The 19,897-nt window shown below is 41.0% G+C and overlaps 1 protein-coding gene across 1 annotated transcript in view; it reads right to left on the bottom strand.

Annotated features, from left to right (window-relative positions):
- Positions 1-19,468, bottom strand: part of PITPNM3 (PITPNM family member 3) — a 555,560-nt gene extending 536,092 nt beyond the window's left edge. Inside the window, exon 1 of the mRNA XM_063449741.1 lies at positions 19,354-19,468. Coding sequence (XP_063305811.1) covers positions 19,354-19,375 — 22 coding nt within the window. The 5' untranslated portion in view covers positions 19,376-19,468. The remainder of the gene's footprint in view (positions 1-19,353) is intronic.
- Between the last annotated feature and the right edge of the window lie 429 nt (positions 19,469-19,897).

Below are 19,897 nucleotides of genomic sequence, written 5' to 3'. Positions count from 1 at the left end.
AAAGCAATAGACTCTTTGGAAATACATCTTAGCAAACACATATTGGGATTCAGTTACACCATATGGCTATGTTGTGTTAAACCCACCACTACGTTGCAGTACCCCAATATTGTAGTACTGTGAAGATATTGGGGTACTGTGGAGTAGTGGTGGGCGAGCCACATGCCTGACATATTTAATTAAATGGTTCTCGTCCTGCTTGGGAATTTTTCTGCATAGCGCACACATTTTTCTTTTCATTTTTTGGACAATCTTTATTTGAAGATTTTGAAAATTCTAATGCCACAGAAGATGGGGAACAAGTGAAGTGACAGAGTTAATACGTTTGGTTTAAGTTTGCTTCTCATATCTTGAAGGGTTACTTCAAGCACCATGACCACTTCATTAAATTGAAGTGGTCATGGTGCATGCAGTCTGTATGTGCAGTGCTTCACTTTGAAATGCTGCACATATGGAGATTAAACCCTCAGCTGCCAGAAATGTAACTTCACTTCTGGCAATGTTAGTTTGGTGTCATTAGCCAGCCCAGAACAAGAGTTCTTGGCTGACTTATGTTAATTCTGTGCAAAACTGGCATCTGATGCTAGCACGCATAGCATGCCAATAGTTGTATGACAACATCATACGGACCCTGCCCTCCCCTCAGTCCCCCTTCTGGTGATGGGGACTGAGGATAGCGGAGGAAGATCAAGGCTAAGGTAAGGCCTTGGTGCAAGAAGTAAGGTATGTTTAAGCCAGGGCCGGATTAACGTAGGGACTGATGGAGCAACAGCTCCAGGCCCATGCTCATGGAATAGGCCCATTGATTTAAAAAAATAAAATAATAATGGGAGGTATGACGGTTTTAGTGTTTTTGGTCGATAAGATTATGTACTTAGGCCCCTCATAATTGTCAGCAACAGGCCCACTGGGCTCTTAATCTGGCCCTGGTTTTAGCTTTTTATTTAGACTTTCAGACTCACTGGGTGATTATGATTATAAATGGGGGGGACGTTGTGCCCCTAGCCTCAGAAAGTGCTCTTCCCACATTGCTAGCATTCCTTTCACAATATGCTATGTCAACACAATCAGCTTTAACCTTTATCAAACCTGTCTATCTAGATTTGTGGAAAGGTGACAAGGTGCAATGTATCTTTTCAGGTTTTCACAAATATCAGTTTACCCAAAAATTTACTTTAACCCATTAAGGACCAAACTTCTGGAATAAAAGGGAATCATGACATGTCACACATGTCATGTGTCCTTAAGGGGTTAATGAAAATCTTCAGAGATAATGTCTGAAAATCGGAATGTCAACATTACACTTAAACTAGCAAATTAACTTTTCATGCTGTACAATGTTGCTTTCATTGTAGTATTTATACTTTAGATAAAATTATTTTAATTACTAATTAAACTAAAACTACTAATTGAAGTCAGTTTGGGTTGCGTTAGAATTTGGTAATCGCACAGTAACTCGTGTAGGTGTGATTTATAGGCCCCGAGGACAAATGGAAGAGTTAGATAATCTACTAGTCGAGGAAATAGCTAAAATGACAATGATGGGGGAAGTTATCATCATGGGTGACTAAATTCTTCCTGATGTGAACTGGAAAACTAAAACAGCTGCTTGTGCCAGGAGCACACATATTCTAAACTCCCTAATGGGATTATCTTTTAAACAAGTCATTGAGGAGTCAACTCATGAGGAGGCCATACTAGATTTAGTGTAAACAAATGGAGATTTGCTATCAAATATTACTGTAAGTTTAGGATCCAGTGATCATCGGTTAGTGTGGTTTGATATTAGAACAGGTACTGAGTCACAACCCACAAAAATAAAAGTTTTAGACTTTAGAAAAACAGACTTTTATAAAATTAAAATATGTGTAAAGGAGTCATTAACAAACTGGAACATTTCAAATTGATTATTTCCAATAGAAATGGGGTTATATAAAAGTAGCACTACTGAAGGCAACAGAAAATTACATTAGGCTTGTCAGTAAGAGCAAAAAAAATTATGAAACCACTGGGGTACTCCATAGATATGGCCAAAATAGTAAAAAACCAAAAAGTTAGCATTTAGTAATTGTAAAAAAAAAGAAAGAAAAACAGAGTGAGGAAGATAGACAGATCCATAAGAATAGGCAGAAAGAGGCTAAGCAAGTTATACAAGCTTCAAAGTCACACACAGAAGAGAAAATAGCCCAGTCAGTAAAAAGGAGGACAAAACTATTTTTAGATACATGAATGAGAAAGGGAAAGTAAAACAAGGATTAGTTAGATTAAAAACCAAAGAAGGAATAAATGTAGAAGAGGATACAGGTCTAGCTGACTGCCTCACTGAATATTGTTGTTCACTATTTACAGAATATTGTTGTTCATTTATTTACAGATAAAAATTAAGGAAAGGAATCTCAATAAGGAAAAGGGAAAAATGAGTAATTTGTTACATGTGAGTTTACAGAGGAATAGGTTCTATTTGAACTGTCAAATGTAAAGACAAATAAGACGATGGGGCCTCAGCTTAGTGGTGTACACCACTCATCTTAGTGGTGTACTAGCAAAATCATTAACGGATTTATATAACCAATCATTGTCAACAGGAGTAGTCCCAGAAGATTGGAGATTGGTGAATGTTGTGCCCATTCACAAGAAAGGTAGTAGGGAGGAGTGGGGCAACTATAGGCCAGTAAGCCTTACTTTAGTATTGGGGAAAGTAATGGAAACCATGTTGAACATCTAAAAATCACATGAATTTCAAGATCAGAGACAACATGGGTTTACTTCAGGGAGGTCATGTCAAACTAATCTTATTGATTTTTTTGATTGGGTAACTAAAATAATAGATCAGGGTGGTGCAGTAGCTTACCTAGATTTCAGTAAGGCGTTTGACACTGTCACACATAGAAGGCTCATCAATAAACTACAATCTATAAGTTTGGATTCCAATATTGTAGAATGGGTAAGGCAGTGGCTGAATGACGGGCAACAGAGGGTTGTAGTCAATGGAGTATATTCAAAGCAAGGTCTTGTTGCGAGTGGGGTACCTCAGGGATCTGAGGTACCCCACTCTTTAATATTTTTATTAGTGATATTGCAGAAAGTCTTGATAGTAAGGTATGTCTTTTTGCTGATTATACAAAGATATGTAACATGGTTGATGTTCCAGGAGGGATAAGCCAAATGGCAAATGATTTAGGTAAACTAAAAAATGGTCAGAGTTGTGGCAGCTGACATTGAATGTGGATAAATGCAAGATAATGCATTTTGGGTGTAAAAACCCAAGGGCAGAGTACAGAATATTTGATTCAGTCCTAACCTCAATATTTGAGGAAAGGGATTTAGGGATAATTATTTTAGATGACTTAAAGGTAGGAAGACAATGTAATAGAGCAGCAGGAAATGATAGCAGAATACTTGGTTGCATAGGGAGAGGAATTAGCAGTAGAAAAAGGGAAGTGCTCCTGCCATTGTACAGAACACTGGTAAGACCTCACTTGGAGTATTGTACTTTTGAGAGAGTTCAGAGAAGGGCTACTAAACTGGTGCATGGCTTACAGGATAAAACTTACAAGGGAAGGTTAAGGGATCTTAACATGTATAGCTTGGAGGAAAGATGAGACAGGGGGGATATGATAGAAACATTTACATACATAAACGGAATCAAAACAGTAAGGAGAACACTATATTTAAAATAAGAAAAACTACCACAACAAGAGGACATAGTCTTAAATTAGAGGGGTAAAGTTTTAAAAATAATATCAGGAAGTATTACTTTACTGAGAGGGTAGTGGATGCATGGAATAGCTTCCAGCTGATGTGGTAGAGGTTAACACAGTGAATGAGTTTAAGCATGCATGGGATAAGCATAATGCTATCCTAGCTATAAGATAAGGTCAGGGACTAATGAAAGTATTTAGAAAATTGGGCAGACTAGATGGGCCGAAAGGTTCTTATCTGCCATCACATTCTATGTTTCTATGTAAACCTACACATCTTCTGCAACAGATTATTATTATTATTGTTATTGTTATTATTTATATAGCGCCAACAAATTAAGCAGCGCTTTACAGTGGGTGGACGAACAAACATGTAGTTGTAACCAGACAAGTTGGACACACAGGAACAGAGGGGTTGAGGGCCTTGCTTAATGAGCTTACATGCTAGAGGGAGTGGGGTAAAGTGACACAAAAGGTAAGGATAGTATTAGACTATTAGGGAGGATATATAGGTGGGAGCAGCATTATGTAGAGATTTGAAAGCAAGAACCAGAATTTTAAATTGAGCCCTATATCTTACAGGAACCCAATGTAAGGACTGACAGAAGGGTGAGGCTTTGGCAGTACGGGCGGACAGGAAGATAAGCCTCCCGCCGCATTTATTATGGACTGTAACGGCGCAAGTTGGGAGCACATAAGACCACTGAGAAGCAGATTACAGTAGGCAAGGCGAGAAAGGATAGTGGAATGGACCAGCACCTTAGTCGCATCTGGCGTTAAGTAGGATCGGATGCTCGCAATGTTTTTGATATCCAAGTGGCAGGATTTGGCGATAGACTGAACATGAGGTGTGAAAGAGAGATCGGAGTCAAAGAGAACACTAAGGCAGCGAGCCTGTGTGGTGGAGCTGATGGTAGCACCGTTGACTTGGAGGGAGACAGACACAGGAGTAGCAACACTTGAGGGAGGAAAGACCAGAATTTCAGTTTTGGTCAAGTTGAGTTTAAGGAAGTGGGCAGCCATCCAGTTAGAAATAGCAGAGAGGCAGTCAAAGACACTAGTCAAGAGGGACGGGGGGAGATAAGGAGAGGACAGATAGATTTGCTGGTCATCCGCATAGAAATGATATTTGAAGCCAAAGGAGCTAATTAGTTTACCAAGGGAGGCAGTATAGATAGAGAACAGTAGGGGACCAAGGACTGAACCTTGGAGGACACCAACAGAGAGGAGTTGGGGAGAAGAAGCAGAGTCAGAGAAAGAAACACTGAAAGAGCGCTGGGAGAGGTAAGAGGAGCACCAGGAGAGAGCAATATATTGTAGACTAATATTGCGGAGGATGAGAAGAAGCTGTTGATGATTAACAGTGTCAAAAGTCGCAGAAAGATCAAGGAGAATTAGGGTAGAGTAGTGACCACGAGATTTTGCAGTGAGTAGATCATTGGATACTTTGGTCAGTGCCGTTTCCACAGAGTTCTTAGCGCAGAAACCAGACTGAAGCAGGTCTAGCAGAGAGTTGGACTCGAGGAAGTCTGTCAATCTCGCATACACAACTCTTTCAAGGATCTTGGACGCAAAAGGCAGTAGCGAGATAGGACGGTAGTTGGACGGGAAGTTAGGGTCAAGGTTGAGCATCTTTAGAATTGGGGTTACAGTTGCATGTTTGAAAGGCGATGGAAATATGCCAGAGGAGAGAGAGAGAGATTGAGAATTTTAGTGAGAGGTAGAGAAAGAGAAGAAGACAGAGTACGGATGAGATGCGAGGGAATTGGATCTAGGGAGCAGGTGGTGGGACGGGAGGACTGGAGCAGAGCAGAAACCTTTTCCGCTGTAGCAGGTGCGAATGAACATAGAAGAGCAGTAGGGGAACTATTGTAAGGGGAAGAAGAAATATCTCTTCCCTGATTTTAGAGATCTTGTCAGTGAAGTGAGTTACAAAGTCTGAGGCGGTCAAGTTAGTAGGTGGAGGAGGAACAATACGGCGAAGAAGACAGTTAAATATGTGAAATAGTCATTTGGGTTCGCGGGAGAGTGTGGTTATGAGGGTTTTGAAGTAATTTACTTTTGCAGAGGAAAGAGCTAAGCTGGATGAGCACAGCATAAATTTATAGTGGAGAAGGTCAGATGCACAGTGAGATTTTCTCCAACAGCGTTCAGCAGTTCTGGAGCATTTTTGGAGGCATTGAGTTAGCTTGGTGTGTCAAGGTTGTTGTTGGGGGCGCTTGCTGCGTTTAAATTTAGGAGGTGCCATGATGTCTAGTTGAGAGGAGAGGGTGGAATTGTAGAAGGAGGTTGCAGAGTTAGGACAGGCGAGGTTTGAGATAGGTAGAAGAAGAGTTTGGAGATTAGTGGAGAAATGCTCTAGGTCAAAACATTGGAAGTTTCTGTGAGATTGATATTCAGACGGTGGTGTCAATTGGGTCTTGGGTATGCTGATGTCAAAAGTCAGCAGATGGTGGTCAGTTAAAGGAAAAGGAATATTGGAGAGATTAGAGGTGGTACGGAGATTGGTGAAGACGAGATCAAGCATTTTTCCCGCTGTATGGGTTGCTAAATTGGACCATTGCGAGAGGCCAAAGTAGGAGGTTACAGAGAGCAGACGAGAGGCATCAGTGCAATTGGGGTTGTTGATTTGGATATTGAAATCCCTAAGTATAATGGAGTGCTAGATGAGAAGAAGTGGGGAAGCCAGGAAGAAAAGTGCTCAATGAATTGCCTGGGTTAACTGGGGGGGTGGGGGATCGGGGGAGGGGCGGTAGATGATAGCAATTCTTAAAGGAGTGGGTTTAAATAGGCGGACTGTGTGAACTTCAAAAGAAGAAATGGACAGGGCAGGGGCAGTTATGATTGGTTGAAAGGTACATTGAGGAGAGAGAAGGATGCCTACACCACCTCCTTTACAGTTGAGTCTGGGAGTGTGAGAAAATTCTAGCCCACCAAAACATAAAGAGGTAGGAGTAGCGCTATCAGAGGGGGACAGCTGGGTCTCTGTAAGTGCAAGTAGTGTGAGTGAGTTTTAGATTAAAAAGTCAAGTATGGCTGTTGTTTTTGAATTACTGCAGATGGAACGGGTGTTCCAGAGTGCACACTGAATGTTGGTAAGTGAGGGTAAAGGGCAGGGTATTGTGATGAGGTTTGTGGGGTTTCTGGTTTTCTTAGTGTGTGTAGAGAAGGTGAAGGGCCCTGGATTGGGAGATACATCACCAGCTGCTAGAAGCAGGAGGAGATAAAGTGACAGGAGATGTGAATGGGTTTTGTATGCATGGGGTCTAGGATGGGGTCTGAGGTCTGGACCCCAATCGATTGTGGGTAAGAATTATAGAGTAGAAAAATGAGTACAAGGCATGAGATGAAAGAAAGGAGGAGTGTAGCAGAGAGGGGCATATGTAAAAGTGGTTGGGGGGTGAGTGAAGTGGGTGTAAGGAGAGATTTTTATACTGAGGGAGAAGGAGGAAATAAAGAGGAGGAGAAGACAGATCATTGTTAAACTGTGAAAAAGTAAATTGGAAATAATTGGAATATCAAGAGCAGGTAGATATTAAGTTTTATGGATTAAGAAAGTGCAAGAGTGTACTAATAAGAGGCAGTGTGTATACTTGTTTTTACTTATCTTAAATTTGGGTGTGACAGACAATCTATAAATGTAATAATGAGCATGGGGTGGGGTGGTGAGGGGAGGGCGGGCATCAGACTTTCTAACACCAGTATTGGGGTTTGGAAATCAGGCTGTTGAATAAAGATATGTGAAGGTCAGATAGGCTTGCAATAAAGCTAAAGGAGGGGGATATGTATCTAGGCACAGAGATGAAGGAATGGTTATTCAAATAAAAACAAACATATCAATAAAAGAAGGGAGGTGTCAGTGGTCAGTCAGAAATCAGAGGGGATATAGAGGAATGCAAATAGGTGAATAAAACAATTACATACAGGGCTAGTAAAACTACACTTTAGCATGACAGACAGGATATAAAGGCAAGAAAATATAAAATGCATAATGGATATATAAAATAAAATAATTGTACAGGGTGGTTAAATTAAATATAAATGATGCTGTGCAGGATAGCGCTTAGTAACACAGAAAATGAACAACAATGCAGCAACCCTAAAAAGGGGATCCCTCTCAACCCTTTAGGATAATACGAAAGTAAAAGACAGCCCTTACCTGTCTTTTATTTTAATGCAGACACTGTCTTTTCAGAAAAAAGGCAGTGTTTACATTGCCCCTAGGGACACATCCTAGTGGCCACTCCTCAGATGGTCACTGGAGGTGTTTCCTGGCTCAGTGCTGCACAGTAGGCAGCTCTGCCACTCAGCGTCTCCACGCTCTGCATGGGGACGCTGAATTTTCCTCATAGAGATGCATTGATTCAATGTATCTCTATGAGGAGGTGCTGATTGGCCAAAACAGTGTTTGGCCCCGCCCCCTTGCTGATTTTAGCTAATTCCGTAGGGAAAAAATGGTCAATTCTGATGATGTCACCAAGGGTGGACCCGTAGAGAGCTGAAAATAAAGGTGAGTTTTAACCCATTCTGAGGGGGCTAATGAGGGGTCAGCCACCTAAATGGTGGGTTTCCACTATAGGGTCAGGAACCACCTGCTCCAATAGCAAGAAGTGGAAAGCGCATTGTTCAGAACATTACATTTAAATGAAGTGTTTTTATAAAATATCACAACACACGCATAAACTTTGGACCAACAAAGAAACACTATCAGGGTTTTATATTAAAATGAGAATGGACCATCCTATGGAGGAACTGTATGGAAATAAATCACTCTAAATTGTTGCAGAGAATGTCAGTCATTGGCTGAGAGCAGTCAGCTGACACTCTCAGTCAGTTAATGTAGACGGCCGGGGCTTCTGACTTCTGCTCTGCAGAAGTAATAAGCGCATCACCGCACCACCAAAGTCCAGCGGGGACCCAGGTCAGGGGGCAAACCATAATTAAATTGTTTGCCACAATACCTGGGAACCGGTCCACGGTAATCCTGGCATCATTTCCAATGTCATTACCTTACCAATCAACCACTATTCACATGTCAAACTGTAATAAAATTATAGAAGGCCCGACACACGATATAAAACATAAAATTATGCTTTCTATAAGTAAATTACATATGTAATTTAAATTAATAATTTACAATGAACATCTAGAAGTATTAAATCCATGGACTGGTGTTCTGCATACTAAAACCAATGCTTGCACACAGACAGTTATTTACTAAAGTGAGAATTCAACATGAATTTTAAATGTAAGGTTAAATTTGACAAACTGGAACTCAGCTATGCTTTCAGTTTGGCTTCTCTGGCCTTAAATTTGGAAATTCACTTTGAATTCTTAGTTTATTAATTAACCGTGAGAGTGTGATACATTGGCACCAAAGACTGGAATTATGGTGTTAAATTATAACTAAATAAAGTCAGATGGTTATCAACTGCTTAGACGCACTAAATGGGTTATGTTATTAGATAAATGTGAAGGCTGGGCCTGCAGTTGAGGGAGGGGCATGTTACCTTCTTAAACCCCCTCCTCATCTTCCTCAGTCCCGTTCGTTTTTCGGCGATTCACATGTCCCCACCCTCCACTCCCTTTATTTATTCTTTTCATTACACCCCATGGGTGGGCCCTCTTTTATTACAGGCCCTACCACGACGTCGGTTCCGGCACACCACAACCGACCTTTTCCCCCCTTTTTTTTATATCCTTTACGGCCTTATTTGCCACTCACACAATTTAAATTAAACTTTAAAACGTGTGTGGATTTACCCTTAAATCATTCTGTAGCACCCACCATTTAGTATACATACAACAACTAGTAGAAGTTATCTGGTTTGATACGAATACAATAGGAATAAAGCAGTCGGTACAAAATATTTCTGTGTACAATTTCCAGTAATAATCAGTAAAAACTCTCAAACTTTTTTACCATGAAGCAAAATTGGCTAAAACACAGTTTGTACGCTAGGTTTATCGTATAGGTTTGTGTCTGGCTCTTCACATATAAAATCAAATTTATACTAAAATTAAATAAGTATTAATTGTTTGTGTTGAGGTTGGAGGGATGACTGCAGAGTGACTGGGCCATATAGTAATACAACATACTTTTTATCTAAATCCTTTCCTTCAGTATAATTTGTGGATGTCTGTCCCTCTCTATCCAGTCTTTATTCTTTTTACAAGCCAGATGTAATTTTATTGCATCCTATCCCACTGACAGGAGTTTCATTACATGTCCCATTATTTAATCTTAAAACTCTCAGTCTGAGCAGAGTTGGATCAAAAGCCAATTATAAATTATTACAGATATTAGAACCAACCCGGTGGTTTGATATTTTGGTTCTGCTTGCAATACACTTTAATCTTTGTCACACTCATTATTATGATTGCATTGAATGATATTATTTGTAAATTGGTCTATTTAAGATGCTCTTGAGGAGAATGCCCTGGTGGCACCAGGTAAGTTTTAAAGTATGGTACCCAATGACATTTGCTAGAATTAGCATCTGCTCACGTATATTTTGACTTCGGACCTTTGCAAAACTCTGCCTTATACGCTACTTTATGTCCAAACATAAACCTTAAAGGGACACTCCAGATCCCTCATGCTCAGGAGTCAGGTAGTTTCTCAGAATACCAGCTTTGCGAAGACATCTCATTGAGCTGCATTAGGATGTCTGTGATTGGACAGCCACAAAAGGTCTTGGTTGGGATAGAAGGGGAATGCGTGCAAAGACTGCAGTCAAGAGAAGTGCAATGTGTGCAAGCGGTTTTAAATACACAATTGAATGCATGCATATTTTGATTGGGAGTATATCGACTAAACTTTGAACATTTCATTTGTTTATATTTGGGCAGTGGAGTGTCCCTTTAACATGTTGTAATAATTACATTATGATATCAAATCCAGTGAATTTCAAGAATTATATTATATTCATAAACTTCACATCATACTATATTAACTTCACACCAGGCTGTATTAACCCAGCCCTTGCAGCATTTACCCAGACAGACTTAAATTGAGTTTGGACTAATTCTGATCATGCAATTGATTTGGACGAACCAGAATGGTGTGAAAATGTGCCTATTAGTGTACTGCAAAATATATAAATATAAATTATTTTACATTTTTTCCTTACTTTCTCTGTATTGGTCACGTCTCACTTGATCTGTAAATAAAATCCACACTTGGTGACTGTCCTAAATCAATCATCTTTTTTCAAAACAAGCGAAACAGTTTGTCTATTGGTTTGTTTAGAGATATATCCATATGGCATTTTGGGGTTGCATAATTCAGATGGATGCTGATCGCCCAAACTTCTAGTGAAAGGAAGCCTAAGTCAAACCAGGAGCTTTTCAGGACCCAACATGGGACTCTAGCCCAGGTCAACCCAGCTAACTTCACCCTTATTGTACTCCAGAACTCAAAGATTGAGAGGTGCAAATAATGAGAACAATTGTACTAGCCGTTACCCCAAAAAAGATGTTCAGGCAGAGGGAACATATGAAAAAGTATACATAGTATTTGCTTAGAAACAAAATTCACGATTCATTCTTGCTAGTCACAAACCACAGTCATTGTCAAGTCAGTCCCATGAATGGTTCAGGGTTTAAAGGAAAACTTAAGCACCAGAAAAACTACAGTGCATTGTAGTGGTTATGGTGCTTGGAGCATTCCTTTACCACAATGAACACAACCGGTAATCCTATATGATTGTTAATCTTCAATATAAAGAGCTATTTTCATTGAATCGTTGGTGTTTTTAGAGTAATGGTTTGAGAACCAGTTCACAATAAAAACTCAGTGCAGACTGTTCAATAATGTAACAAATAAGGAGGTTCTCAACATGTTTTAATCATCAGAGCAGGGCCGGATTAACATAGGGGCTGATGGAGCTGCAGCTCCAGGCCCAGGCCCATGGAATAGGCCCATTTTAAAAAATAAAAAAAATTTTTTTTTTTTTTTTTTTTTTTTTTAACACACTACTCTTAGGTTTGCCACCTGACTGGTATTTTACTGGCACAGCCAATATTTGAGGCTGCCGGGCCATGCCGGTATTGCAGCAATACCGGCAATACAAATGCAGGTATTTTTCTCCGAATAAATGGAGATTACTCTGCAATACCAGCACCGGCCAGTAGGGGTCACTGTGTGTGGGTAGAGGCAGGGATAGGAAGTTACAGAATATCCCTGCCTCTCTCTACTACTTACTGATCTGTGGGGGAGCAGCAACACAGCACAGAGTTCAGACAGCAGCTCTACAGCTCAGGTAAGTGAGGGATAGGGGGAAAGGCAGCAGGGACACATGGGGACACTGAGACACTAGGGGACACTGGGACACATGGGGATGCTGAGACACATGGGGATGCTGTGAGACATAGGGACATTAGGAGACACTGAGACATTGGGACACGGAGACACTATGTCCCCATTTCTCCCAGTGTCCCACATCCAGTGTCGCTAGTGTCTGCATCCCCAAGTCTCCCAGTGTCTGTGTTCCTAGTGTCTCAGTGTGCCTAGTGTCACCATGTCTCCCAGTGTCCCTATATGTCCCATTGTCCCCATGTGTCTGTTTTCCAGCCAGTGTCCCCAGTGTCCCCTAGTCTCCCAGTGTCCCCTAGTCTCCCAGTGTCCCCTAGTCTCCCTGTGTCTGTGTTCCCATGTCTCTGTGTCCCTAGTGTCTTAGTGTCACCAAATGTTTCAGTGTGTCTGTGTCCCCATGTCTGTGTCCCCATGTCTCTGTGTCCCCATGTCTCTGTGTCCCCATGTCTCTGTGTCCCCATGTCTCTGTGTCCCCATGTCTCTGTGTCCCCATGTCTCTGTGTCCCCGGGTCTCTGTGTCCCCGGGTCTCTGTGTCCCCGGGTCTCTGTGTCCCCGGGTCTCTGTGTCCCCGGGTCTCTCAGTGTCCCCGGGTCTCTCAGTGTCCCCGGGTCTCTCAGTGTCCCCATGTCTCACTGTGTCCCCCAGTATCCTAGTGACATGGGGACACACTGAGACATTGGGACACATAGGGACACAGAGACTAGGGGACTGGGCGACATGGGGACACTGACACTGTAATGCATAGGGACACTGAGACACTGGGTGACTTGCGAGACTGAGACACTGGGAGCAATCCATCTATACAGCAGAATCAAACTGTGAGTAGTTTGTTGGTGATTTTACAGAATTTTCTCTGATGTCACTCCTTGTGATTATACAAATGATTAAGGCTGGCTGTTAGAAAGGTGGCAACCCTAACTACTCTTCACATACTCTTGCTTAAAGAAGCACTATAGGGTCAGGAACACAATCATGTATTTCTGACCCGATTATGTTAAAACCACCTGGCCCCTTCTTGCCTCCCTAAGTATAGTAAAATATAACTAATATTCAGGTCTGCAGCTGCTGGCTCTGCCTCTGAACTGACTGTCTGCTGACATCATCAGAAGTGGTGGTCTGAGCAAATTACAATACTTCCCCATATGATTGGCTGAGACTGTCAACTAGGCAGATCAGGGGCAGAGCCAGCACAAGTCCAACATAGCCCTGGCCAATCAGCATCTCCTCATAAAGATAAATTTAATCAATGCATCTCTATGAGGAAAGTTCAGTGTCTGCATGCAGAGGGTGGAGACACTGAATGGCAGTGCTGCCCCAGGAAGCACCTCTAGCAGCCATCTAAGGAGTGGCCAGTGGAGTTATTTTCTCTGAAAAGACAATGTTTACTGCAAAAGGCCTGAATGGAATGATTCTAATTACCAGAACAAATACAATAAGCTGTAGTTGTTCTGGTGACTATAGTGTCCCTTTAAGTTTTGGAAGCTTAAGAGGGATGTATGTGAACAAAACTTATGTGGACTGGCTGACAATAAAATTAGTTTAGGTAATGCAGACGTTGGTCTCTCTAACACTGTGGCATGTCCCCTTTCTTCTACACTCACTACATACACCTTTTCTCTGTCTCAGACTATATACCAGGAACTTCTGCCTGCTAGTAAGAAGGTAAGGAGACAAGTGGACCAGTGAGTGCTAGGGGACAGTCCTTAGAAAGCATGGAGTGAGCACATCATTAGACGCATTTATGTCAAGCTCAGGGTGCTGCCTGCATAATATGCCCTTAATTGGACACCCTGCAGGATTGGTGGGCAGCCTGACATGCATTCATGCCAGGCTGTCCTTCAAATTCTTGGACAGACATGCCCCCTTTTTGGGCATGTTCTCCCCTTTTGGCAGGTCTGGTCACGTGATTCGCAGCAGTGGCCCAACTTTTTACCCTGCCCATTGACTTCCTGCTTCACTGCTGTTAGGGGTATGGATTTACTTGAAAGATGAAAGCATAAATTAGAGAGATTAGCATAGAGAATGTTTTCTTATAGCTGCATCCTATGAGTTTCCCTACAGCACCATCTCCATCAGATACATGACGCTTGGGAGGTAGGACTGTTTTAGTGTTTTTGGTCAATAAGATTCCGTAATTAGGCCCATCATAATTGTCAGCACCAGGCCCAGTGTGCTCTTAATCCGGCCCTGCATCAGAGAAGCATCGTGGGAGATCTGATCTTCAACAGGCTGAGCCCCAGTGATACCTATCCTTAATTCACTTTAAATGTTTTTTTATTAATGGATTTTCTTGTGATAGAGAAGTTTCTGGGATCGCTGTTCAAAGACTTTATTTTTTAGTTGTTGTTGTCTGTAATCGAGCTCAATTTGATTCAGTCCAAATTACGCTTATGTGCTGATGGATTGGCTATTGTATCTGTGCCTTCAGTGTGAGTATAATTTTAAAACATGTTTTGTTCTGCTTAAAATTTCTATCAGTGTGAACTTCAAAATCGTGTCTGTTACCCAGAAGGTAATTGGGATATGTCAACTGAAATCAACAATATATCTAATTTAAAAAAAGAAAACAGAAGAAAAAACAGAAACAGAAAAACACTAGTTAGTTATGATATAGAGATGTCCCTTGCAATAAACTGAGATTTGCTTTACACATATTAATGCTGACTGACAGGAGCTGGTGCCAGAAGTAGAGCCCTGAAAATCAGATTTTTGCATAATTTCATTGTTAGTCTCCTTCAACACTAAGAGAAAAAGCACCTCAGATGACAATTTGTGACAGTATCACTTTAATGCAATGCATTGGAGTTAAAGGGACTGTCCAGTGCCAGGAAAAGAAAAATCAGTGCCCCCCTCCCTCCCACCCTCATCACATGTTGCTGGAGGTTAAAATACCTTCAGTGAATTACCTGAGTCCAGCCCCGATGTCACTCGGCGCTGGGTCAGGCTCCGCCCATGCTCCTCCCCCGCCGACGTCAGCCAGTGGGGGAGACCTAATGCACATGCACGGCAATGGCCGCGAGCGCGTATTAGACCTCCCCATAGGAAAGCATTATCCAATGCTTTCCTATGGGGATTCCGGCGATCCTGGAGGTCCTTCATGCACTTTTCGTGTTTTAGGAACCCGGAAGTCCCTCTAGTGGCTGTCTGATAGACAGCCACTAGAGGAGGACTTAACCCTGCAAGGTAATTATTGATTACAGTTTATAAAAACTGCAATAATTACATTTGCAGGGTTAGGGTGATGGGAGTTGGCACCCAGACCACTCCAATGGGCAGAAGTGGTCTGGGTGTCTGGAGGGTCCCTTTAATTATACAGCACAGTCTTGGGGATTGCTGTGGGTGAAGGGTTAATACGGCATGACTTGGGGATAAATATAAGTTGCGGAGTTTATTAAAACAATTTCATGTTATAGTCTGAATTTAATTAAATACATAGTGTCCTAATGTGATTTATAGAATTCATTAGGATTTAGGTTTAGACTTAGGGTATGGTATAGGGCTGGTTTTAGGAGGATATTAAAGGGGCCATAAAATGTATCCTTGGGCTGAAGTCATTGGTCTTTTGCCATCTTTCATCGTCCCTGTACACATGAATGTGAGAGGAAATATTTGACTTAACCTGTATTTGCAGTTTTGCTGTACAAGTATTTAGAAGCCGAAACCTGTTTTTACAAGCTTTCCAATGAACAGAATCCATTTATCAGGGACATAGCATTCAGAAGCTTACAAAGAAATACATATATAAATAATTAAACAAGATCAAACAGAAGATCACTAAAGGGATATTGTAGGCATCAACACAACTTTAGCTTAATGAAGCAGTCTTCGTGTATAGATCATGTACCTGCAGTCTCACAGCCTAAATGGTTTTAGATCTTACTTGATAAGTTTTTATCTCCTACTCTATTATTTGAGCTTTAACCCCTTAAGGACCAAACTTCTGGAATAAAAGGGAATAATGACGTGTCAGACATGTCATGTGTCCTTAAGGGGTTAAGGGAACACTATAGGAATTAAAACAACTTTAGCTTAATGAAACAGTGTTGGTATATAGATCGTGCCCCTGAAGTGTCACTGCTAAATTCTCTGCCATTTAGGAGTTAAATCACTTCTTTTTTTAAATGAAGCCCTAGCTACACTTCTCTGCATGTGACTTACACAGCCTTCCTGAACACTTCCTGTAAAGATAAATCTAATGGGTAAGCTTAATTTGTTGCATAATCTGTTTAATTTAGCATTTCTTATCTCCTGTTCTGTTAATAGCCTTCTAGGCCTTGCAGGAGCCTCCTGTGTGTTTAATAAAGTTCAATATACAGAGACACAATTTTCTAAAGCAAGTTAAGATCTGATTGAAAATGAAACCATTTTCTTCATGCAAGCTGTGTCAGTCACAGCCAGGGGAGGTGTGGCTTGGGCTGCATGAACAGAAACAAAAGTGACTTAACTCCTAAATGGCAGTGAATTGAGCAGTGTGACAGCAGGACAACGATCTACGCATACAAACTGCTTCATTAAGCTAAAGTTTTTTTGGTGCCTATAGTGTCTCTATAACTGGTTTACTGGAAGTGGTGTCTGATGCTTCTGGGATTTTATATAAAAAGTTAGGGCAACTACAGAAGATTCGATTCAATCATCGGAATCATATGCAAAATCCGAAAAACAGCATAACATACAAATGGCAAATAAATTCAAATTTATATAAGCTATAAGGAAGGTGGGACTGATTCCACAACTGTCCATTGCACCGGTACTATAAACAATGCCAGCTTCTGCATATCGCTATTTATTCGCAAAGCGTTTTACCACGAAGAAAACATTGAGATTTATTAATGTCTCACAGCAGTATTATCATGTGAACTGTGCCTGGGGATAGTCACTCTCACAAACTTATATCATATTATAGTTTACATGTAACAATTGAAATAGGGCATTACCGCAAGGCTTCAAAATATTTAAATGAAGGGTCTTAGTGCTACCATTTACTTTCGAGACCTGCCTGATGCAGACACCTGACAAACAGATTGCTTACAGCAGATATTGAGACTGATACATTGAGGGAATGGAACGTATCTATTGTCTCATTAGACCTTGTGTTCAGTTAGCAAGGTGCCAAGTACTGTATATACTGTAAATGACCATTATGTCTGGGTGTAAACAGTTAACATGTTAGGAAGTGCAGCGCAAGAAGAACACATTATAAGCAGATATATCTTTTTACACTTCTCATAATTCATATATTAAAATGTATTTTGTATTTAAACAGATAGGGGAATTTTGTTGCTGGTGTATCATTTAGACAATGCTATAGTGACTGTCGAACCTATCCATGTAATTAATTCTTGGTTTATAATCTTATTAAGGCCAAAGGATATCACTATCGTTACAGGACAACTCCCATCATACTTTTCCAGCTGATGTTCTGTGGTCTAAGCCTATATGGGATTCACTGGTACCTGAATGTAAACCTTAATGGAGTAATTACCCATAACAAAACTCACTCACTCATTGTTAAATATGCGTTGACGACAAAATAAATGTTTTATGAGTTTTGCACTTAGAAAGTGCTAGCAAATCCTCCACCACTTGACAGCTATACATTTTTCTTCAAACATTTTTGTTGGATTTTCTGGGTTCTGGGCTGATGTGGCTTTTACATTTGTGAAGCTTAAGGTAAAGACGTTTGTTTGCCAAAGAGATTACAGTTGATGAAGAACCTCTTGGCATTTAGAGAAAGTCTCCCTCCATCTTGAAATAATGGCTGAAACATTGGAACATAGACATAGTCTGCCAGCATGGATGCCCAACAACACTGCTTTATGCAGAATATTTTATATTCCATAAATAGCTTTTCTAGTTAGCTTAAGTTACCTTGTGAGTTATTAAATACCATTAAGATGTTCTTAGCACTTTACAGGTAACATCAGAACTGAGGGAAGGTACAGTATGTGCATGAGTTACACAGACAACAGAGGGTGCACCATATAGATACATTAAGATAATGCACTGTCAAATGTAACCATCACAGTTTATTCCCTGTGATATTGATACAGCCTTTAGGAAAATGGGGAGTGTAATTCACATATCTGCAGCGCCAAGTCCAGACATCAGTGGAATGGGTATATAATTAAAAATATAATGAATATTTGTAACAATGCTCTGGACCATTTATGACCTTTAATTATATAGGTTAAAAAAAAAAAAAAAAAGTAGAACGGCATAGAGTCAAATTAGATGTAGATTTATCCCACCAAAATATTGTTTCTAGAAGTTATTTTTCCACTGATGTACATCAGAGATTCATTTGTCTAGACTGAGTGAGTTCAGCAGGTTTTAACCCTTTGGCTGGCAGAGGTGTACCCAATCCATCCATTTTGCACTATTTCACACTGCACCAATTTGACACACAAAGGGTTACTCTGTTCTACAAACGTTCTCACAACCTTTTCATTGAAAAGATTCCGACATAAAAATAAATAATAAAACGCTCACAGCACACTGCATGGAAATACACAAAACAAGACTTATCCCAGCAATACATGGGGTGGGATATTTTAACAATAATAGAGACACATCTGGAATGACGTCACTCTGAATGCCCAGTCCGCATGAAACATGAAAACCTATCCAAACAAAAATTAAATAAAAAACAAAACACACAGGAAAGTGATATAGAGTGATTGATTTCAGAGTCAGTGGCACCAAACCCAAATCCGAGAGGTGTCAATTTAAAGGGGGAAACATCACAACTCAGCATGACTGACTAAAAGGCCTGCCCCCCCCCTCCCCCCCCCCCCCGCAGGTATCCATGGGGACGTTTTTGTTTTTTTAACCATCATTGTCCAAAAGGACAGTCTGCTGCAGATCTCTCCCCTAACATTGACCTATGTGTACTCTCTGAAACATGCTGACAAGACCCCCTTAGACACATTTCCAGAATAGCACAGTGCAGAAAGCAAGAGGCAGATTAACATCTGGCTGGGATGTGCCAATCAACTGCAACAGGCTCCTGCTTGCATTCCAATACATTAGTTGAATTGTATCAGTGACTTTGTGATGAGACAATAGCTCTGTCCTGTGGGCTCTGATGGTCTGACAGACTCTTGAAGCAGTAGTGTGGGGTTACAGGATACATTGCAACATGACACCCTGGAAGCTGAACTAAACTCGGAACGTTCTGTGCAGGGAGGTTAAACTACACTTACTGTAACTGGGATCCCAGCTGACAACCCCTGTCACATCTCATTCTCTCAAAATTGCAACCTAATCCTTGTCACAGAGGGAAAACAATGAGCAGAGCCTGAGTGTGCTGTGCCTGCTGCAAGCTCACTGCTTACCTGTCTGGGGTGCCCGAGCCATCTCTCTCCCAAGTCTGCTAATCCAAGCTTGCAGGTCTTGCTGGCTGTCAAACAAGCACAGAGTATCCCTTCCTTGCCTGTGATCTCTGGATGAGATTTCATAGCAGTGAAAGCTGCTGTGTGCTTTATTCTAATCCTACCCCTTTTTTCCCCTAGTATACTTGGACATTTATTTAGCTTGGCTGCCTCTAGTGGCCCTGACTAGGCTGGAATTATGAAATCTCTCACGAACTCTATGACAGGGAACTAGACTACATGGGTGCATGCATGTTGTGTTACTGCTAATTCCTTATGTAATGCGCTTTTACGTGTCTCACACATGTTTTATATATGTTGATCACTTCGGAAGGAAGTGGAGGAAGAATTGCCCAGTTGGATTTGCCATCTATTCAAGAGCAACACACAACTTTTGATTTGTCTCTCACATACATGCCATGAGGCAGAGGCAAATGAGGTTAGGGCGGATATTATTTTATTTTTTATTATTATTTAGCTCATTGTCCCTATTTGGCCATAGGGCACT

The sequence above is a fragment of the Pelobates fuscus genome, chromosome 1, assembly GCF_036172605.1.
Source record: "Pelobates fuscus isolate aPelFus1 chromosome 1, aPelFus1.pri, whole genome shotgun sequence".
NCBI lineage: Eukaryota > Metazoa > Chordata > Amphibia > Anura > Pelobatidae > Pelobates > Pelobates fuscus.
This window is presented reverse-complemented; position numbering and strand designations above follow the sequence as displayed.